General features: G+C 38.1%; 1 protein-coding gene and 1 non-coding gene across 2 annotated transcripts in view; both read right to left on the bottom strand.

Annotated features, from left to right (window-relative positions):
• Positions 1-8,051: 8,051 nt before the first annotated feature.
• LOC139030308 (small nucleolar RNA SNORA70) lies at positions 8,052-8,186 on the bottom strand. Its single transcript, XR_011482608.1, has one exon. It is a non-coding gene; the product is annotated as a small nucleolar RNA SNORA70 (small nucleolar RNA).
• A 2,425-nt stretch (positions 8,187-10,611) lies between these two features.
• The window catches only part of COL25A1 (collagen type XXV alpha 1 chain), a 503,516-nt gene continuing 498,141 nt past the window's right edge, over positions 10,612-15,986 (bottom strand). Inside the window, exon 37 of the mRNA XM_070452267.1 lies at positions 10,612-15,774. Coding sequence (XP_070308368.1) covers positions 15,772-15,774 — 3 coding nt within the window. The 3' untranslated portion in view covers positions 10,612-15,771. The remainder of the gene's footprint in view (positions 15,775-15,986) is intronic.

Raw genomic sequence — 15,986 nt, forward strand, 5'->3', positions numbered from 1 at the left:
ACACAGGTTTGATCCCTGATCTGGAAAGATCCCACAGGCCTGGAGTAACTAAGCCCTTCCACTACAACTCTTAAGCCTGGGCTTTGGACCCTGGGAACCACAACTACTGAGCCCATGTGCCCTAGAGCTCATACTCTGAAACAGGAGAAGCTGCTGGAGTGAGAGGCCCCTGCACCACCAGAGAGCAGCCCCCGCTCGATGCAACTAGAGAAAAGCCTGTGCAGCAGCGAAGACCCAGCACAGCCGCAAATAAATAAATACAGTTTTAAGAAAAGGTCTGGAAACACTCTAAGTGTCTATCAACAGATGAATGAATAAAGAAGATGTGATATATATAAGAAAGAAAAATATTGTGTGATCTCACTTATATGTGGACTCTAAAGTTGAACTTATTAAAGTAGAGAGTAGAATGGTAGTTTCGAGGGGCTAAAGAGGAGGCAAAATGGGTGCAAAAAGTCCAAAGTTTCAGTTATGTAAGATGAATAAATTCTGGAGGTCTAATGTACAGTTTCATGTAGAGTCTAATGATTATAGTTAATAATTCTGTATTCTCATCATGCACACACACCAATGGTAACCATGTAAGGTGATGAATATGATAATTAGCTTGATTTTGGAAGTCATTTCACAATGTATACATATATCAAAACATCATATTATATATTTTAAATATATACAATTTTTATTTGTCAATTATATTTCAATAAAGCTGGGTTGAGGGGAGAAGAAAACTACTTATCTGTCTCATTAGCTCGCCTATCAGAGTTGGTGCTTAGGTTATACAGATGCTTTTGTGACAGTAAGCTCATCACTGAAATGCAAGAGAAAGCATTTAGCTTTTAACAATGAATATAGATTGGAACCTTTAATCACTGTAATCTTTCCACTAAGATAATAGATATGCAAGGCTTCTGCTCTGGAGAGAGTAATAGCTAGTGCTTACTGAGTACTGACCCTGGGCCAGGCTCTGACTTAAGGCAGTGTACGTATTAAGTCACTTGTCTAGTCTAGAGTTAGTCGCTCAGTCACATCCGACTCTTTGCGACTCCAGAGACTGTAGCCCGCCAGTCTTCTCTGCCCATGGAATTCTCCAGGCAATTCTCCAGTATTGGAGAGGGTTGCCATGCCCTCCTGCAGGGGATCTTCCCAACCCAGGGATCTAACCCAGGTCTTTTTACACTGCAGGCAGATTCTTTACCTTCTGAGTCACCAGGTAAGCCTGTGTTAACTCACTACCTCGAGGGAGTGAAATGATTCCCATTTTACATACTAGAAAACTGAATCCCACTGAAATGAGATAAATCGCCATGGTAAGGAGTCAAACCGGGATTCAAATACAGGCCTTTTGACTCCAGCAACTGAGTTCTTAAACACGAAATGACTTGCTTTTTGAATGCCAAGAAAGACTTCAAACATCAATTAAAAACCTAGAAATAATTTACTCCTAATATTACCCCCTGAAAAGAAACTCAGAAGAAAATGATGAGACTTTAGAATAGATTATTTCCTGCCCCCAAACATCTCATGGGAATACATGTCAAAAAGGCTTTTGGAACATTGTGTGTTTTGCGGGTTTTATTTCTTGGTGTAAAACAGTGTTCTAGAAGTTAGGAGATTCCAGTTCTATGGTCTGCTAGGAAAAGCTGTGTCATCTGGGCCAGTCTTCCTCTTTGAATCCTTTTCTCACACAAAATATTAACATACTGTTATTCATCTTGTATGTCGTGAGAATCAGATGTAATTGATATGACAATGATTTAAGTATGCAAAATGCTATGTAAATTTAAAGTGATACTATTGTTGTTTACTGTCACTAGTCACGTATGGAAGCGTGTCATTTCAGGGTGCAAGAAGTGGTAGCGGCAGCAGTTACCTCCGAGAGGGCAGAGAGATGGAACTGTTCAGCGGTGAGACTTTCCAGAGCTGCGATGTTTGTCTTGCATTAAGATACTCATGTGGTCACTTATTTCTGGATAACCAGTGATCCAACTTCTCTGAGTCTCAGCTTTTTTATTTGTAAAAGAGACAGAATAATATTTACTTCTCAGCATTATGAGGATTCAATGTGGCAGTATGTAAAATAGCAGCCTGTCACATGCTCTTTCAGGAAATCCTCAAATAGCTTAATATTTTGAAGACAAATAGAAGTCAATAAATATTTAAGTATTACCATATTGAGAAGAGTTTCAAGTATCTTTACTAGTATAGCATTAGAAATGTATGAGATATAGATAGCATCTTTATTTTACAAAAAATATTGGTGCTATAACTACTTAAAACTTTTAGCAAATGACAATACTACAAAATCTGATAATTTGTAGTTCCTTTAAATTTATTTATATACATAATCAAATAATTCAAATAATCAGTGAATAATGGCAGGGTTGTGAGCAGAATAATGACCCCCCCCCAAAGATGTCTGTGTCCTAAATCTCTGGAAAATATGAATATGTTATGCTATACACCAAAGGAGAATTAAGATGCAGAAAAATTAAGTTTGCTAATCAGCTGACTTTACAATAGGGTGAATCCTAGATTATACGGGTAGATGCCTGTAATCAAAAGATCCTTCAAAGAGGAAGAGGGAGGCAGAGAAAGAAGAACCAGAGAGATGGCAGCCTCAAGAGTTGGCCTGCTGTTGGCTTTAAGGACACAGGAAGGATGCCATGAGCCAAGGGCTGCGGACAGCCAGTAGAAGCTGGGCAATCCAAGGATACGTCTTTCTCTTCCTCTGGAGCCACCAACAAGGGATGCTGACCTGCTAACACCGTGGCTTTATCACAGTGAGACCCATTGTGGGTTCCAAACTATGGAACTGTAAGATAATACATTTGTGTTGTTTCAATCCACTAAATTTTGCTAATTTATTACAGCAGCCAGAGACAAGGAACACAGGCAGTTTTGTTTCTTTCTTTCTAATACTTTTGCTTCACTAGTTTTTTCCTGATTGCATTGACTGAGACTTTCAATACAATGTTTAATAGCAGTCAGTCAGTCAGTCAGTCAGTCAGTCCAGTCGCTCAGTCGTGTCCAACTCTTTGTGGCCCCATGAATCGCAGCACACCAGGCTTCCCTGTCCATCACCAACTCCCGGAGCTTACCCAAACTCATGTCCATCAAGTCGGTGATGCCATCCAGCCATCTCATCCTCTATTGTCCCCTTCTCCTCCTGCCCCCAACCCCTCCCAGCATCAGGGTGTTTTCCAGTGAGTCAACTCTTTGCATGAGGTGGCCAAAGTATTGGAGTTTCAGCTTCAGCATCAGTCCTTCCAATGAACACCCAGGACTGATCTCCTTCAGGATGGACTGGTTGGATCTCCTTGCAGTCCAAGGGACTCTCAAGAGTCTTCTCAAACACCACAGTTCAAAAGCATCAATTCTTTGGTGCTCAGCTTTCTTCACTGTCCAACTCTCATATCCATACATGACCACTGGAAATGCCATAGCCTTGACTAGACGGACCTTTGTTGGCAAAGTAATGTCTTTGCTTTTTAATATGCTATCTAGGTTGGTCATAACTTTCCTTCCAAGGAGTAAGAATCTTTTAATTTCATGGCTGCACTCACCATCTGCAGTGATTTTGGAGCCCAAAAAAATAAAGTCTGACACTGTTTCCACTGTTTCTACATCTATTTCCCATGAAATGATGGGACCAGATGCAATGATTTTAGTTTTCTGCATGTTGAGCTTTAAGGTAAATTTTTCACTCTCCTCTTTCACTTTCATCAAGAGGCTTTTTAGTTCCTCTTCACTTTCTGCCATAAGGGTGATGTCATCTGCATATCTGAATTTATTGAAATTTCTCCTGGCAATCCTGATTCCAGCTTGTGCTTCATCCAACTCAGCATTTTTCATGATATACTCTGCATATAAGTTAAATATGCAGGGTGACAATATACAGCCTTGACGTACTCCTTTTCCTATTTGGAACCAGTCTGTTGTTCCATGTCCAGTTCTAACTGTTGCTTCCTGACCTGCATATAGGTTTCTCAAGAGGCAGGTCAGGTGGTCTGGTATTCCCATCTCTTTCAGAATTTTCCACAGTTTATTGTGATCCACACAGTCAAAGGCTTTGGCATAGTCAATAAAGCAGAAATAGCAGTAGTGATATTAAATATCCTTTTCTTGTTTTTGATTTTAAAGGAAATGTTTTTAACATTTTGCTATTAAGAAACATGTTTGTAGATTGTGGTGGTTCTTTTTTTTTTTTTGGTCACTGGGCATGGCTTACAGGATCTTAATTCCCCAACCAGGGATCGAACCTGGGTCCCTTCTAGTGAAGGTGCAGAGGCCTAACCATTGGACTGCCAGGCAATTCCCAAGAAAGTGTTCCTGTTTTGTTTTTTTTTTTAAAGAAATATGTAGACTTCCATGGTTGTCCAGTGGTTAAGACTCTGCCCTTCCAATGCAGGGAGTGCAGTTTCCATCCTTGGTTGAGGAACTGAGATCCTATTAACTGTGTGCCATGGCCAAAAAAAAAAGTAAAAAAGAAAGATATTTGCTCTAGGTTTCTAATATAGTCATCCCTATATCATGTTAAGGAAACTCAATTCTTTTCATTTTTTATCAGGAATAGCTATTGAATTTTATCAAAAACTATATTTCAGTCTCCCCATTCTTTTGTTATGTATTTCCTCTCCCTCCCTCTTTTTTGGTATCAAGAGCATAACATAATTAGATTTTTTTCCCCTATCTTATATTTTTGGGAGGGGTGATGAGTCAGGGAGGAAAGTACTCTTTTAAAATCAATGAGTCCTTTGGCCCTTAAAGTAGAAAAGGTATCTTTACTGTTGTGGAACTCTCTGTAGATCACTGCTAAAATGGTTAGATGAATTAAAAAAGAGAAGTGAGAGCTAATTATGACAGTATATTGTGGATAGTAAATTATGGACAGTAAATTTAAAGCAGCCAATAGTGCAAAATACGTCACTGAAAGCTTTAAAGATAAATTCTCTCATCCAACATTTTAAACCAATTTTTCCTTTATCCCTTGCATTTGTTTATGTTTGTTTTTACTGATATTTTATGAAAGGGAGGCTGAACAGGAAACTCCACAGTTATTCAACACCATGTGGCTCAGATAGTTGATATTTTGTTTATCTACCCATCATTTCAGCCACAGATGGAGTCAACAGCTCTTTCTTCCACAGTCTGACAACATCAATGTGCCTATCTGTTCAGTCTGTGACTTGATATACAGGTTCAATATAAACGTGGCTCACCTGCTTTTTTTGTTCTCATATTGCAACCTCCCCTTCCACTTGTAAGTACAAACTCATAAATTAGATAGAAACGTTTGTGTCTGGTTGGCTGCCTATTATGTGCTCTGCTGAAACACATTTTCCACATGGGACTTTATTACTCTTAGATCTTGTCATTGCCTTGAATGATAGATTTGAGTCGACACTCAAATGAAGTTCCAATTCAAGCGAATCCCGGTACATTTTAGAGTAGAGATGTGAGCGAGGATCGAGGATAGCAATGAAGATGAAAAGGTGGAATGGAAAAGCATGCCAAAGAATGAGGTGTTATGGACGAGGACAGCTTTGAATAGAGTCGCTTCTTGGAGCAGCCCCTGTGATAGAAATACTGACTGAGCTACAAGACAAGACACGAGGCATGCGGACTGCCTGCATGTCTGAGCCGTGGCAGGTGTTGATTTAGATCAAATACTATTGTAGAGCAGCATTTTCCAAACTGTTCACTGGAGACTGTATCCTTTATCCTTTTCATGGACATTACAGTACATATTCTTATATTTAATTTTTTTTGTGTGTGTGTGGAATACCCATTACTAGTTCACAGGATATTTCTAGAGAACACAACTTGGTCCAAAAGAAATAAGGAATAGGTCCCTTAAGTCCTTTTTGCTTTCACTATTTGACGTTGATATTGATTCGATATTGATGTAAGAGAACAGAAAAGAACAGGCCTATAGAGCTATGTTATCATGTCCGAGTTAATGGAATGATCATGCAATTTTTGGCAAGATTGTATTCTCACTATTTCATAGTTTCACACTCAGTTGCTCATAATATCCTTGGATGGTTTGTTCTGTATCCCTTTGGGTTATTGCTTTCTCCCACTTATTTATTCAACAGATATTTATTGAGTGCCAACTCCCTCCCAGGCATTGTGCTGGATATTGAGGACTAATGAGTAAACAACACAGACTCTGTGGAACAGTACCATGAGAGTACTGTGAGAAATCAAACCCAAAATGCAAAGGAAGCACAGAGGGAAGAATGTGTAAATTGAGACACGAAGGGTAGATAAGAGTTGGGGAGCTGAAGTGGGGTTTTAGGTGAAGAAGGGATGAAAAAGTGACAGACCGGGGCTCTGGAAGTGACAGAGAAGAGCTTGGTTGAAGAACTGAAACATAAGGGCAGGTTGTAAAACTACAGGAGAGAGAATGATGAGAGGTAAGGCCAGAGAATTTTTTTAAAAAAGTTTACTTACTGTTTATTAATTGACTATAAAAGGATATAGATGAAGAGCCAGGTGGAAGAGATGCATAGGAAAAGGTATGTGGGAAGGGCATAGAGCTTCCATGCCCTTTTAGGGTCCAGCAGTCTCCCCAAACCTCCATGCATTCACCAACCTAGAGGCTCTCTGAACCCCATACTATTAGAATTTTATGGTGGTTCATCAAAGACATTAACTCCATTTCCGGCCCGTCTCATTTCTTGTAAGAATGGGGGTTAGACCTGAAAATTCCAAGGTGTCTAATCATGATTTGGTCTTTCTGATGATCAGTCCCCATCCAGGAGCCCACCCAGAGTCACCTCATTGAACAGAAACATTTCTATCACCCAGGAAAGATGGGTGCTTTATCCATTATGTGCATTAATAAAATAGGCAAGTCTGAGTGAGATTGTTGTTTTTGTAACTTTTGTCTCTCATCTATTCATTTAAAAATATTTACGGAAAATCTATAAAAATTGGGTTCATCTTCAGTACACCATCTAGTAGAGGAGAGAGATAAACATGTAATTATCAACAACTTGATAAGTGTTTCAGCAATGACAAATAAAAGTAATTATTGGAGCATAGAAGATGGAGAATTTAAAGTTGGCAGGAAGGAGTGTTTAGGATGTTGACACATGGATTGGGTCTTGAACGAGCAAGAATTCTTTGACAGAAAAGTAGGATTTACTGGTGGGTATGCTTAAGGACAGGGAGGCCTGGCGTGCTGCGATTCATGGGGTCACAAAGAGTCGGACACGACTGAGCAACTGAACTGACTGATGTTTAAGGATGCTGCGAGGGGTTGGGGGCAGGAGGAGAAGGGGACGACAGAGGATGAGATGGCTGGATGGCATCACCGACTCGATGGACATGGGTTTGGGTCAACTCCGGGAGTTGGTGATGGACAGGGAGGCCTGGCGTGCTGTGATTCATGGGGTCACAAAGAGTCGGACACGACTGAGCGACTGAACTGAACTGAACTGATGCTTAAGGAGGGGGCTTCCCAGGTGGTTCATCGGTAAAGAATCTGCCTGCCAATGCAGGAGACACAGGAGGTGTGGGTTCAATCCCTGGGTCAGGAAGAGCCTCTGGAGTAGGAAATGGCAACCCACTCCAATATTGTTGCCTGGAAAATTCCATGGACAGAGGCACTTGGCAGGCTGCAGTCCATGGGGTCACAAAGAGCCGGACATGACTGAGCGCACAACAAAAACTCTGAGTAAGGAAGGGACGGCACCTGGGCTCTCCTGCCTGCGGAGACTGTCATCGGTCCAGGGGTCGTGATTAGGGATGTATCTGGCCTGTAGCCGTCTGCTTATCTGCCACCATGTTTTCAAATTCACCCACGTGAAACTCAGTAAATCCCCATTTCTTGGAGATGTGGATCTTTTGGTAGCCAGGGAACTTGAACTTGGTTCTGCAGAGGGCCTCAACCACGCGCTCCTTGTTCTGCAGCTTAATGTGGATGGACATAATGTTTTGGTTAATGGCTACTGTGCCCTGGGGCTTTCCAAAGGCACCACGCATACCTGTCTGGAGCCTAGACTGGAGATAGCATGCCGACTATAAATGTCCACCAGAAGGGTTGTCTCCAAGGTCCCTTAGGGCAGCCCATGCAGGCCACTGGCTGCGTACACCACCAAGGAGGCTGCTGTTTGTGACTATTGCACAGTGGGCCCCCATGGAGAAAAGAGGAAGGTCAGCTTACCTGGCTGCAAAAAATTAAAAAAAGAGCAAGAATTCTTCAGATGGATGGTGAGGATGGGATGGAGACTGTTTTCAGGCCTAGGAAGCAGGCAAAGGGATCCTCATATAGTTTAACATGGGGTGAGGGTTGCTGACCAGCAGGAAATGATGCTAGGTAGAGTGGGATCACAAAGGGCTTGGTACTTTATCTCCAAGTAAATATCTGCATGATAATGGGGGGGCCACAGAGGATTTTAAGCAAGGGAATGGTGTGGGTAGTTTTCTAAATCACTGTTTTCGTTGATGGTTTTGGCACATGCACTTGATGTATAATGAAGAATATTACAAAAATCTGCTGTTATGTTCATTGTAGTTGTGCCCTAAACAATAGCACCCTCCATGAGAAATCTCACATAAGGTATTTCTTGTCAATCAGCTTTGATTCTTCTGAGAAAGTAGTATTTTCCCTTTACAGATGATGTAAATATATTATTGACATACTTCTTTTTTTTTTGTTATGGACACCAGGAAGCTCACAGTCACACAGTTTTAACTCATATCTTTTCATTACAACTTCCTTTGTGACCTCGAACTTTGTTTAAGTCTGGTTTCCTTGGTTATTTTTAAATGTATTTATTTAATTTCTTTATAAGTGTTTGTTTAATTTACTTCAAATTCTATAGGAAATGAAATAGAAAGATAAATTCATAAATAAGACATGGCCATATTTCCTTTCTTTAAGTCTATCATCACTCTCAGAGTGACATGGAATATGAGGTGGAGGGGAGTTGGTTATTAGAGGCAGGGAGGCCATTTAGAAGGTTCTTCTAAAAGTCCCCCCAAAAGAACCGGGGGGAGTCTAGACTGGATTTAATGGTAACGGGGATGAGGAAAAAGGAGGTGGATCTCGGAAGATATTAGGGAGATAGAATTGAAGGGATTTGGTAATGAGATGCTGCCTGTGCACAGCAGTGGGTGGGTAATGAGAGGCAGGTGGTATCTAGAAGGATTCTGACGCTTCCATCATGTTTGCTTAGATGGCAGGTAGGGGACAGTACATTCACTATGCTATGGAAGCTTGGAAGAGAATCAGGTGTGAAGATGTGCGTGGCCTGTGGGACATCCAGGTAGACTTGTCTGTAATAGTTGGTTTGGAAGTCAGAAGAAAATCTGCATTGCTGACAATAACTTGATCTTTGCAGGAGTAAATGAGCTTTCCTGGAGAAAAAAATATGGTGGAGAAGAGAAAAAGAAGCATGGAGGTCAGAATCCTGAGGATTATTATTTACTGGTCAGGTAGAGGGGAAAGATCTGGCAAAAGAAAATGAGAAAGAAAAGCAGGAAATACACTGTTGGTGGGAATGTAAACTGGTGCAACCACTATGGAGAGCAGTATGGAGGTTCCTCAGAAAACTAAAAACAGCTACCATGTGATTCAGGAAGCCCACCCCTGGGCATGTGTCTGCTTAGTTGCTCAGTTGTGTCCGATTCTCTGTGACCCCATGGACTGTAGCCCACCAGGCTCTTCTGTCCATGGGGATTCTCCAGGCAAGAATACTGGAGCGGACTGCCATGCCCTCATCCAGGGGGTCTTCCCAACCCAGGGATCAAACCAGGGTCTCCCACATTGCAGGTGGATGTTTTTACCATTTGAGCCACCAGGGAAGCCCCCACACAAAATTATAATTCAAAAAGATACATGCAACACTAGGTTCATAGCAGCACTATTCATAAAAACCAAGACATAGAAGCAACCTAAATGTCCATTGGCAGGTGATATAGAGCTTGTGGTATATATACATATAATGGATATAGAGCATAAGTAGCAGAATATCACTCAGTCATAAAAAAGAATGAAAAAATGCCATTGGCAGTGACATTGGATGACCTAGAGATTATCAGCCTAAGCAAAGTAAGTCAGGAAAAGACAATGTCATATGATATCACTTATATGTGGAATTTAAAATATGACACAAATGAAGATAATGATGAAACAGACTCACAGACACAGAGAATGGACTTGTGGTTTCCAAGGGGGAGGGGATGGGGAAAAGAAGGATTGGCAGTTTGGGATTAGCAGATGCAAACTATTACTTATAGAATGGATAAACAACAATGTCCTACTGTATAGCACAAAGAATTATATTCAATATCCTGTAATAAACCATAATGGAAAAGGTACTACATTCTAATCCCTGATTTGATGTGGTACAGATAAGAGTCAACTGAATATAAGGGAGTTTAATTCAAGATGGATAATTCTGGAAGAAAAGGGAATTTGGAGGAGAAGCTCAGTATAGTTTTCACTATCTAATTAACAGAAAGTATGTCTTTTTTTCTTGGTAGAAAATCACTGTAGCCAAGCACTAAGTTGAATGGTAGTGTTACAATACTGTAGAAAAGTAGAATAAAATTCTTCATGGACTGTGTTTAAATCAGAGAAGACAGACCAAGGTGTTCGTGAACATCAATAAAGCTTTATAACAATACAATTCATGACCATGTTTGGATTAATATTGTAATAATTACACACTTTTTACATTATGAAAATAAGTCATAAATAGTGTAAAAATAATTATGAAGATCAACTTCTCACAAACTAGGAACCCTGAAAACAAGTTAAAAAAGCAAATAAAAACAAATTAGAAACTGAACACAAGGCAGTTATCTCCAGGCTGCAAATCAAAAACCATTTGTGTCTTTTGATTCAGTAATCTCAGCTGGAGAAATGATAGTGAAATGAAACAAGAAATCAAACAGGGAGAATTCAATCTTTCAATTATTTACACTATCAAGAAAAACAGGTTTGTGCCATATTTACAGTGGTAAGACACAACACATTCTTAGAATAATCAATTATATGAGACTGGCCCACAAAACATTAAGAAAAATATGCAGTGTAATGCTTGCCAAAATATTTTTTTTTTTGCATTTTCTCTCATTTTGTATTTATGTGATTTTTTTTTTGGCAATATAAAAATAGCTGCACATAGAGATGAACTTTAAAATGTAAAAAATACAAATAAAAATATATTTTCTAAAGGAAAATCAGATACATACATCTTTTAAAAATGTTATTAAATTGCATGAAACATTTACAACAGTATAAAGAATATTCACATAAATGTCAATAATATGTAAGACATTCTTTTGTGAATCCAATTTATTAATATTTCTGATATATATGAGAATATCCACTGCATTTTGAGAAATGTTGGTACTTTGTTATCAGTAAATCAAATGTAATAGGTCAGGTTGAAAAAGTCTTCTTATTCCCCAAAGGACAATTTTGTCAATAAGCAGCATGGGGTAACTTCTGCATTTAAATACATTAAAAAATGAGAAATGCCATTAAAATATTTCAGTATTGAATTAGCAAAAACAAAATCCACTTAAAATTTAAGTTGTAAGGGTATATCTGCTATGGCATATAGTATATCCAGCTGATATGAAGCTATTTCAACAAAAATGGAAAAGATTAGGGATTGAAGGTCTTTATATTCTAAAATAACTTAGCAGAATCATAACTGGTCAAGTATGTTAATTCCACTAGGAATGAATTGTTTTAACAGCCAGAATCACAGGTGACTGTTCTTAGTCATTATTTTTGAGAATATAAGGTTAAATTGTTGTAGTCCTGACTTTTTAGAGATAGCAAGGTTTTTGTTTGTTTTGGTAAAAAATTTTAAAGTTTATTTTTGGTAATAGTAACTATTAATATAAACTCATTATCAAGAAGTAGAGAAAAACAAGATTTCAAATATCAATATCTGCATGTTCCTATGATCATTTATTAGGAGACATAAAAATATCACCCACCTTAAGCATTGTTTATTTCTGGGCAAGATTATATATAATGGTAAAAAAAAAAAAAGAATGAAATATTGTGTTAACTTTTTATGCTACAATAGAAACATTAAAAATAAAACTTTGGAAAATTAAGCATGTTTTCTAAGTGATAAAGATATGATGCCAGTTAATTTTTCCATTAATTTGATCATGCTGATTTGATCATTTCCAAACTAGCAGAGAGGTGTATATATATATGTTGTAGACAAAGCATATATAGATTGAACTACTGGGTGAATCGGAGTTCTTACTGTCCCATCAGAACATCATGCACAGGGTTTAAGAACAGATAATTTTTGGTAGAAATTAAAGATATTCTCATGTTTTCTATGAAATCAAATAAGAAAGAAAAACCTTTCATGACTGCTTTTCATAATGAAAACGAAAACTAGAAGAAAAATTTCAGCATATTTATGTGTCAGGTACTCTATGAATGTATGCAGACTTGTCTAATGTTGGTTCTGTCACTCGATCAAATTATATAAGCTAAAAGATGAAAGTTGATAAAGGCATATGGTACATGAAATGAACATTAAATAAGAGGATCCACAATCCAAATAAACACGCATCATCTAAGGGTACGCTGTTTTGTTTTCTTTTACATTAAGAAAGACTGGTCATTGAACCATAATTATAGTAAATCCATAAACTTTAAAGTTAAAATCACACACTAACAGTTTAGGAATGCTATTAAACAGAGAAATGAAATTATCCATAGTAGAATTGCATTTTCCATCAAGAAAAAGAAATACATTAGCACCAACATAAATGGAAAACAACTTAAAAGCTAAAACACATACCAATTTGACATTCTTTAAAGATGCTTATCAGAAATAGAACCTGATCTTGACTTATTTCCAATGTGTCTTTCATGTATTTTTTCTTAATCTTCTATCCAATGAAAAATTAAAAGAAAGAAAACTTAAAGAAAGACATGTATCTGCCAACACATATATCAGCGGACACATTCATGAGTTCATTAGGCAATTACTTGAGGATTTTCTACGTTGATAACAAAATGGATGATTTAAAATATTTTAATAACAAAAGCTGACCATTATGCATGGTGGTTAAGACCTAGTAATTCCATGGAACAAAGAGGAGGACCACAGTCCTTTGGTTTTCCCCAAAGAAATAAATATATTGAAAGTTTACAGCTTCCTTTAATCATGGAATAAAAATCAATTTTGTCAAATCAGTTATGGAGCAAAACCTCAATTTACATATAGGATAGAACAGTATTCTAAAGGGCTGTGTTTAAAAAATGTATATATTTTTTGTACGTGAAATGTTTATCTTTTGATGTTGAGGTATTCTCTTTTGAAGCTGTGCAAGTTTTAAGTAGTGATCCATCTCGATTCCTCTTTCTGCTAGAGGAGTAGAAAGAAAGATAGATAGGAAGAAATATAGCCACCAGATTTTTCTCAAGACACTACTGTTTGTTTTCCTGAAGAGATTGTAGCTTTACCCGCTTTAGTTCATTTTTCCAAACCATTTAAGACAAATTTTTTCAGACATTGAAAAAACACCATATCCTAGCCAGCTCATACAAGAGATGGGTAGAAAATGCCCTCTTCTGTTTGAAAAAAAGCTAAATTGGTTTCGGAGTGTGGAATGTTACTAGAAATGTTACCAACTTGATTGATAGATTCGTTCAAACATTTTTCAATTCTCCAAAACGTAATCAAAACAAAAAGAAGGCATTTTGTTAACTGAGCATTTGGTTAAATAATTTGAAAGAGATCATAAGGATCTTAGGATCCCTGTCTTACAATCATATCCTAACTGTTGTCACCAGAAGCCAATGGTGAGGTAATTTCCCCTCTGCTGGTGAAAACCTATACATGAAACCAGAAAATTTCCAACAAAATGGCCTGAAATGAGAAATTATATTGTCCAATGGGTTGAAAGAGTGACTGTTCATTGATGATGTTCCTCCTAATGTAACCCTTCCACTAGAACAAGTCATTTCAAAACACGCTAGCAACTCTTTACTGTGCAAAGAAATGCTCAGTCTAATACAGTTAGGTAACTTTTGAGCAAGTAGTTGAAAAAATACTCTTAATGGCAACTATATTTCACAGCTTTCTGAGATCTCAGATTTGGTCTGTGCATAAGACAAACATTTAGAAATATAAAAAAGATAAAAGAAATCTAAATATAGATACAACTTAGATCTCAACAGAACTACAAGAAATAGAAATGAGTTAATACTATCAAATGTGACCAAATCTTGACTTTATCTTAACTGATAATCACTATGTATGTTATATTCATCCTACAAAAAAAGTCAAAAAGTCCTGAAAAATGGCTTAACTTTGATGCTTTACAACGATTGAACTGAAAGTGGAGCTTCTTTTATATTCTACTCAATTATTTAGAACAAGAGAGAAGTTAGCAAAAGCTCATCTGGACCATTGGTATACCAAGTTGCAAGGCTTTGAAGGAAAAAAAAAAAAAAAACAATTGTTCAAAATAAATGTGACAAAGGCTGAAAAAGAAAAGTTTCCTGAATATTCCTGGGACTAAAAGAGAAAAGTATTAAAAAGAATGGAAAATATCTGTTTCTAGAAGTTTGTAGAAAATGTTCAGCATGGATTGGATCTTGGATGGGAGGGAAGCTCACATCAGCTTCTGTAGGTAATGCAGGGTGAACTCCCCTACATCTTCAGGAAAGGTTGTCTCATCCACCCCTTTCCTGGGATTTGTTATTTCTTCAGCAACCCAAGCTTTGGTGAGATGTACACACATGTTTTTTCTTCAGGAACAGGGACTGCCATTACAAGAACCTCCTACCCCAAAGAAGTGCTGTATGCTTCTGTCATTTTCCAAATGCACCCATTTTAACACTTGCTGGAATTTGGTTTATTTAAAAAATAAAAGTCCACTATTCTGGGTGCCTGCCTTTTTGTAAACCTCTTTTCTACTTGGTCACACGAGAGACAGCGCAGGAGGCTGAACCAATCCTCTCTCCTTGTCTTCACTGCCAAGGGGAGCCCAAGGAAAACTGGTGTCAGCAGCCAGCTCAGCCCCTGGACGTTTTAACCAAGGAGGCCACGTGAGCCCACAATACTGGAAGCTGAAGATCCGTAGTTGGGACCGCAGCGCCCGTAAAATACAAGACCATTTGTGTGTGTGCTCTCCGCCACCTTATCACTTTTTGGCAATAAGCCACGGTGTAACCCCCTTGAGATGACAAAAGAAATAAAAGCTCCGTTGTGATCAAATGACTCATCACGCGGCATGCTAGCATCTGAAGGTGCACAGCAAGCAGGCTTGGCACACGATCATGCTTTCTTAGTCAGTTTCAATGGGTGGTGTGGGTATGAACAGCAAAGGTGAGCAGGGCTGTGATGACGAACTCTAAAATCAGTCAGTATGGTATGTTTTCATAGCTTTGAGTTCATATTTGGTCACAATTTCATGTAAACTATCTCATGGCGCTTTTTGCCCATGCAATTAACAAGCCCAAGGTAAGAAAATAGCAAGAACAATCAATTCCTATCACTGGGTCCATATAAATACATATCTTCGCATAAGATAAAGAGATACTGATCTATATTTTCTGCAGGCTTCTTACTGGTTTCACATCTTGCCCGATTTTAGATGTAAGGGAAGAAAAGATGGATATGTGTACTATAGCAAACAGGAAGAAGCAGCTACATGTAAACATATCTCAGACTTGTACAATCTGCAATCCAATTTCAACTATAAATATAAAAAGTGGACCATTATATACACAACGTCATGCTCGGAAGGTTAGATTCATCACTGCAGGAAAACAACAAAAAAGAGAAATATAGAGAATTAGTAGTTTAGGATAAAAACTCAATTGGCTTTTACTTTAAGAAAACTGGTAGAACCCTGAATAGAAGTTTTTTTTTTTTTTTTAAATCAATGAGTCAATTGATATGTCATATACATTACTTCTCTAAAACTCATCAAACATTTTATCCTAGGTTCAACCCACATTTTTATTTTGC

The sequence above is a fragment of the Odocoileus virginianus genome, chromosome 21, assembly GCF_023699985.2.
Source record: "Odocoileus virginianus isolate 20LAN1187 ecotype Illinois chromosome 21, Ovbor_1.2, whole genome shotgun sequence".
Taxonomy (NCBI): domain Eukaryota; kingdom Metazoa; phylum Chordata; class Mammalia; order Artiodactyla; family Cervidae; genus Odocoileus; species Odocoileus virginianus.